Source organism: Orbicella faveolata, unplaced genomic scaffold, assembly GCF_042242905.1.
Source record: "Orbicella faveolata isolate gen_17 unplaced genomic scaffold, um_ofav_v1 contig_13, whole genome shotgun sequence".
In the NCBI taxonomy this organism is placed as follows: Eukaryota; Metazoa; Cnidaria; class Anthozoa; order Scleractinia; family Merulinidae; genus Orbicella; species Orbicella faveolata.
Window position 1 is genome coordinate 16,553,228 of NW_028301540.1, and position 7,020 is coordinate 16,560,247.

General features: G+C 41.7%; 1 protein-coding gene across 1 annotated transcript; it reads left to right on the forward strand.

Moving 5' to 3' along the window:
- The first annotated feature begins 5,418 nt into the window (after positions 1–5,418).
- Positions 5,419–6,435, forward strand: LOC110067087 (uncharacterized). The gene has a single exon (XM_020774377.1). The coding sequence runs from the start codon at positions 5,419–5,421 to the stop codon at positions 6,433–6,435; it is 1,017 nt and encodes a 338-aa protein (XP_020630036.1).
- Positions 6,436–7,020: the final 585 nt, after the last annotated feature.

The window sequence follows — 7,020 nt, forward strand, 5'->3', positions numbered from 1 at the left end:
TATATCAGGGTTACCGCTAATGTAATTACTTGAAGAATCTTAGGTTTGGTTTATACCCTTATTACTGAGGGCGCTTTTATTTCAAATGCCATTGCCACAAAATGCAACAAAATCTCATGTCTTGTCTTGTTTAGGTATTTTTTATGCTCTCTTTTCGTTAGTCCAACTGGGTTCAGTGAAGGATCCAGTATTCCCTGAGAGTTCCTTTTCTCCTGGAGACTTCCAAAACGTCTCTTTGTCTGACAACACACGGTCTCCTGTTGAAGACAATCCAGAAAACACCGTTCAAGGAGAGCAAAACTTTGCACCCGCTGACAACAAGCACGCTGGTCTTTTTTCCTGTCCAGTTGAAGGATGGGTGAGTACTTTTCAGCGCCATTATAACCTGGAGCGGCATATGCATTATGGCAAGTGTAAATTTGTAGAGGAATGACACTCCCTTCTCAACAAAGCAAAGATTCTTTACGCTGAAAAACAACAGGAAGGATCAAGCGCACAGCCATTTATTGCCGGTTCTGAGCTTTCGGAGCAAAGTGTTCAAGCATTACTGCGGGGCTGGGCATTGCGATCTACGAAGAAGGCTGCCCGTTTCAGTGCTAAGCAGAAGGCCTACCTAGACGAGAAATTTAAAATAGAAGAACAGACAGGATTCAAAGCACACCCCACACAGGTGGCTCAAGATATGAGACATGCAAAACATGAAGACGGGAGCCGCAGATTCACTGTAGATGAATTCCTAGCGCCACAGCAAATAAAATCTTATTTTTCAAGAATGGCGGCAAAATTCAAGCAAGGAAGTCACGATGTTGCAGACGAGTGGGACGGTCAAGCTGTTGCAGAGCAAGAGGCGTATTCCTCTGCCCGTGCGCACATTCTTGAAGAGTGTTGGCTGACCCACCCGATCACTTACGATACATACAATCTCTGTGAACTGTATGCAAGAAATAAGCTAACCAAGCTCAGCATCCCTATTTTGCGCATAATATGCAGCCACTTTGAAATGGAAATTGACAACCTTCCACTAAGGCTAAAAAAGCCATATGTTCAATTAATTGAAGAGCTCGTGAGATCGTGCTCGTGTGCATAACTGTCTTAAATTTTTGTGTACATTCAGATGTTACATACAGCAATTAGGGTCGACAGACCCATTACCCATGCCTCTGTCGTTTAGTTTTAGTTTTTCACACTAGTTTGGCCACAAAACAACTTTGAGTTTCATGCTAATAGCCTATAGCCACCAAATCTGTCAGGATGTTCATGATTAACAGGCCCAGTGCGGTGGAGTAGGTGTAGACGTATCTTGTGAAATAATTATTAAAGAAAAATGGGAAAAAACTATTCCAGTATTGAGGTTCGGCACAAAATTGTACTAAAAATAAAGGAAGTGTGACGACTACTTTTTTAAATTACAGTCGAACCCCTATTAAGCGGCCACGTATTAAACCGCCACACCTTTTAGGCGGCCGGTAATTGAAGTTCCAAAATCCATTTCCCCAAGGGTGGCCGCTTAATAGGGACAATAGGGTTTGAACTGTAGAACACGTACAAGGTGCGTGGGCATTCAGTAGTCTGTCACGCAATTCTCACCGTTTGCAGTGGTTGGCAGTTAACGGCAACAACTTGTGAAGCCAATACACATGCAGTAGTTTACAAAAGTGTCCGTACTGGCTCAGCTTGCATTCTGTACAGCACCCTATGTCTGGACTGGGTGGTGCGAATGGTAAAGTTGGGGTCATGTGCACTCTGAGACAGTTTGAACGCCCAATTAGACAAATGCGCCAGATGGGCATCTGCTCGATGGCAGGTTCGCAAGTGTTCGAAAGGGCAATCAGCGTCGCTTTCATCACTCCTTCGCAAGACTGGCGTGTCAAAGAATCTGTTCATTTGCAGAGATTCGAATCTGCAAGAAAGCCTTTTGAAGGCGACCCCAGAGAATTCCTCAAACACCTCAATGAAAACTTTGAAAGTTATTGCCGCAGGTTCCCGGAAAGACCTGTTAATATTTGGAAATCCATGAAGCATGAAATCTGAGTTTCCTCTGAGCCAGATCGCAACTGTGAGTAGTTTACTGAAGTGTCCATAATGGAACAGCTTTTGAGTTTTAAGCCTAAATTGGTGAAAAATCTTTTTTTTCACAAGCAAAAACTCTCCTCTTTTGTTTTTTTCACACTCTGCGCACCCCCAAATGTTCAACAGTGTTTGGTAGTTTACAATAGTTTTCATACTGTCTCAGCTTGCATGCCTGCTGAACTCACTGAGACAACCTGAACCCCTATTAGACAAATGCTCTACTTGGCCATCTGCTTTATGGCGGGTTCATCCAGTGCTGAAAGAGAGCTGGAAAATCTTTTGCGTGAAGACTTCTCATCAAACGATGGTCGTTCTGAGGCCGAAAAAATCTTTGATCAATTTCTTAACCAAGGTTTTGACCCAGGTGAGGGTAGAAGAGTTTTTAAAGAGTTTGTTCGGGATGAAATTGAAAAGCAGAAAGTTTCTGGCTTTCCAAGCGCTAAAAGAGCTTGGCAGCAGGTTCTTGAAAAAGACAAACTTCCAGAATCTCCTCCAGCACCTAAAATAAGCGATGCAAAAATGAACCCAAACGTTTTTCTTTCAGAACCAAAACCTAATCTTCCAGAAACATCAGGAGAAACTGTTATTGACACAGAATACGACTACGGCAACCCTTTTCTCAAAAAACTTACAGAAATGTTCTGGGAAGATGATCCAGAAATGCTTGAATCTTTAGAAAAAACAGTCCAAACCAAAAATTTTGTGACTTTTGGTTCTGATTCCGATGTTGCCAGAACGTGGATTTTCCAAGTCAATCCACTAAACCCATACAGGTATGACGTTGGCCTTTTCAAAGAAAAATACGGAGAAGCTTTCAGAGAGGTAGTCATGAAAGAAGTTTTACTGAAAAAATCTGCAAAAATCTCTTTCAGATGCGTCATGAGGTTCATTAAAGTCGTGAATAAAAAAGTTAAAAACCTTGATTTCTTCTTTGCTGATGAAGATTACCAACCCAAAACGTATTACCAAGAGACTCGCAAAACAACTCTCGAAGAGCATTATGAAGAGTTTTTCGAGCACCTTAAAGAACAGATCGAAAAGGTTGAGAGAGAAGATTCAGGCTGGTCATTCAATGGCTTCATTAAATTCTACATCGAGGCCGCGTTTTATGAACCCCTTAAAGGTTCATCATATTTCGAACTCCCTCAGTGGATAAGGAACAAAAAGGCAGTCATTAATGTGAAAAACCGCGACCAAGAATGCCTTAAATGGGCTTTAAGATCAGCTATTTTCCCACAAAACAAAAATTCTGATAGACCCTCGAAATACCCTCAAAAGGATGGTTTGGATTATACAGGAATTTCTTTCCCCACCCATGTCCACGAAATCGATAAACTCGAGAAAAATAACCCTTCCCTTTCTATCAACGTCTTCACTTATGAAGAAGGAAATCCAAGAAGTGTAATACCATGTAGAATCACAAAAAACCCCAAAAGAGTGAAAGAGATCAACCTATTATTTGCAAAAAGAGGCGAAAAAATCCACTACTGCTGGATTAAAAACTTTAATGCATTGATGCACGATAACCAGTTAAACCACAGACCATTTTACTGCATGAAATGTCTTTCAAGATACTCGAGCAAAGAAAGGCTGGGAAATCATGAAAAAGAATGTAAAGGAGTCAACGGCAAAGAAGGAGTGGTTAGAATGCCCGAAGAAGGGAAAAACACTCTGAAATTTACAAACTTTAAAAAGTTAGTGAAAGCTCCTTTCGTGATTTACGCAGACGGAGAAGCCATGTTACAAAAAATGGATGCAAAAGACTGCCAAGAAAACACAGTGAAAAAAGCAGCTCACGTTATGAGCAGCTTCGCATACACAGCTTTGACAAGCGATGGAAATGTGTTTTGCGAAGAGTTTTACAGGGGTGAGAAAGCTTCGAAAATATTAATCGAAAAGCTCCAAGAAACAGCAAAAAACATGAAGGAGAGCCTCAAAGCTCAAAGCAAATTCTTGAAAATGTCATGTGCAGACTGGGAAAGGTTTTATTCAGAAACAAAGTGCAGTGTTTGTGAAAAAGATTTGTTTCGAAAAGGCTACATTGACTGCAAAAGGGTGTACGACCCCGAAACAGCAAAATACTGTGGTAAAAGCCACGAAAGGTGTTTCAAGCAAGCTCTTCATGAAATTGGCAAGAAGCCTGTTTTCCACAAAGTCTTTTTCGACAAAACGGACAAATGGATTGACAAAAACCAGACAGAATGCCTTTTCTGCACAGAAAGCTTTTTCAGAGAAGGATGGGGCAGAGACGCGGAAAAAATGTTCTGCAGGTTTTCAGGCAAATACAGTGGGGTGGCACACCATGCATGCAAAAGCTCGCAAACGATTAATCCAGAAAACCTTGAAATCCCAGTTGTTTTCCATAATCTGTCGGCCTATGACGCTCACTTTGTAATGGAAGGCCTTGCACAAATAACCAGCGAACAAGAAAACCCACAAAAGATCCAGATCATCGCCAAAAGCAGCGAAAAATACACAACAATCAAGTATGGAAGCCTGAAATTCATAGACAGCTTAAATTTCTTAAAAGGCAGCCTTGCAAGTTTGGTAAAAACAACGGAAAAAGAGAATTTGCCGAGAACAGCAAAGATAGATGATGGCAAAAACTTACTTTCCAGAAAAGGTGTTTTTCCTTAAGAATACGTCGACAGTTGGTGCAAGTATGAAGAGGCCTCTTTACCACCCAAAGAAGCCTTCTACGACTCACTCAACAACAAAGAAATAGAAGCCAAAGATCACTCTTACGCTCTCAAAGTGTGGGAAGGGTTTGGATGCAAAACATTGGGTGATTACAGCGATTTGTACCTGAAAACGGATGTTGCTCAGCTCACAGATGTGCTCGAAAACTTCAAAAAGATGTGTATAAAAATTTACGGCCTTGACCCTCTGAACTACCCAACAGCTCCAAGTTTCGCTTGGGATGCACTTCTCAGAAAAACAAAGGTTGAGCTGGAGCTTTTGCCTGACATCGACATGCACCTGATGATTGAAAAGGGGATGAGAGGTGGGGTTTGCGTTGCAACAAAACGTTTCTGCAAGGCGAACAACAAATATTTGGAAGATTACGATCCAACTAAACCATCGACATACATTGGTTATTTCGATGCAAACAACCTTTATGGATGCCCAATGACAGACATGCTCCCCAAAGATGGGTTCAGGTGGATGCAAGAGTCCCCGTCAGAAGAAGAAATTCTCAGAAAGTCTCCAAATCACCCGAAAGGCTGGATACTGAAAGTTGACCTTGTTTACCCAGAAGAGCTTCACGACCTTCACAATGACTTCCCACTTGCGCCCTATACAAGGCAAGTGATGGAAAAAGAATACTAAGATTGGCAGAAATACTACATGGCTAAGTTGGGGCAAAAACCCTCAAAAACCGAGAAACTGATGATGGACTTTTTGCCAAGAAAAGATTACGTGGTTCATTACAAGAATTTGCAGTATTATCTGTCTCGCGGAATGAAGCTTCAAAGGGTCAAAAGCGCAATCGAATTCAACCAAGAAAAATGGATGAAAAGTTACATTGACATGAACTCAGAACTTCGGGCAAAAACTGAAAGCGACTTCGAAAAAGACTTTTTCAAACTGATGAACAACGCGGTTTTTGGGAAAACGATGGAGAACAAGAGGAACAGGATGGATTTCCAGATTTTCAACCAAAAAACGCAGAAAAAGAAAATTCTTCACCAGATCGCAAGCCCGTTCTTTGAAAAGCAAATTATTTATCCTCAAGGCTTTGTGGGCATTGTAAAAAGGCATAGCGAAGTGTACCTTAACAAACCAATTTACACCAGAATGACAATTCTCGACAATAGCAAGATCGTGATGTATAGAGATCACGAAGATCGAAAGAAAAAGTATGGCGACAAAACGGAAAGCATGTACAGAGATACAGACAGCGACGTCGTTCAAATTCAAACAGAAGACATGTACAAAGACATGGTTGGCGATGACAGGTTTGACACAAGCAATTACCCAAAAGAGCACCCCCTTTACTCAGAAAAGAACAAAAAGGTTTTGGGCAAAATGAAAGACGAAATGGGCGGCATGCCGATAAGAGAATTTTGCGGAATAAGGGCAAAAATGTATAGCTTCTTGACTGAAGATGGTACAGAAAGAAAAAAAGCCAAAGGTGTCGCAAAAGCCACTTTGCAACAAATTCAGCATGAAGACTTCAAAAACGCTATATTCAACCAAGAGCAATACTTTCACGTAATGAGAATGATAAGGTCAGACAAGCACGAAATCCACACCATTGAGCAGATGAAGAAAACTCTGAACGCAATGGACGACAAAAGATACATCTTGAAAGATGGAATAAACACTCTGGCATACGGGCATTTCAGGATAAAAAAAATATAAAACATCACATCTGCGCCTGTTGAACAGAGAAAAGAATAAGCAAATGGCTCTGGAAATGCTAAAAGAGCCCGCCAAGTACGTGGAAGGTGAGCTGCCTTTCTGGGGCGGGAAACCCCCCTCGGTTCAAGACGTTGATCCAAGGCGTTTTCTTCAAAAGCAAATCAATGTGTTTGACATGCAATTTTATCCTGTCTCAGGAGGACAGACAACTGAAAAGTCTTTTGAAACAATGGATAAAATCTTAGAAATAGCAAGAAAAGCCGGCAAAAAAAGTGTTATATTCAGGAGAGGATTCTTTGCGCATGGGACGATTATGCTGACCCAAGCTTGCCAAGAGACCATCACCAAATTCAGATATTTGTGGCGTGCAAAGAAGAGTAACTGGAGAACGGGTTTTGGCCCCGCAATTACTCCAAGTTAATAATTGAATGGTTTCACACCAAAGTCCATCGGGAGGCGTAGAGGTCTAGGGCGAGGCGTCTGGAACCGTAGTGAGCTTCAAACCGACGGAATGAAGCCGGCGGACGACTTCCTCCTCGGCAATGTCCTCCAGGGAAGAACTCTGGGGAGCATGGTTGAAAGGAG

What these genes read in the sequence shown, in the direction of transcription:
- LOC110067087 (XM_020774377.1), top strand. Translation starts at nt 5,419, where the DNA reads ATGGCTAAGTTGGGGCAAAAACCCTCAAAAACCGAGAAACTGATGATG.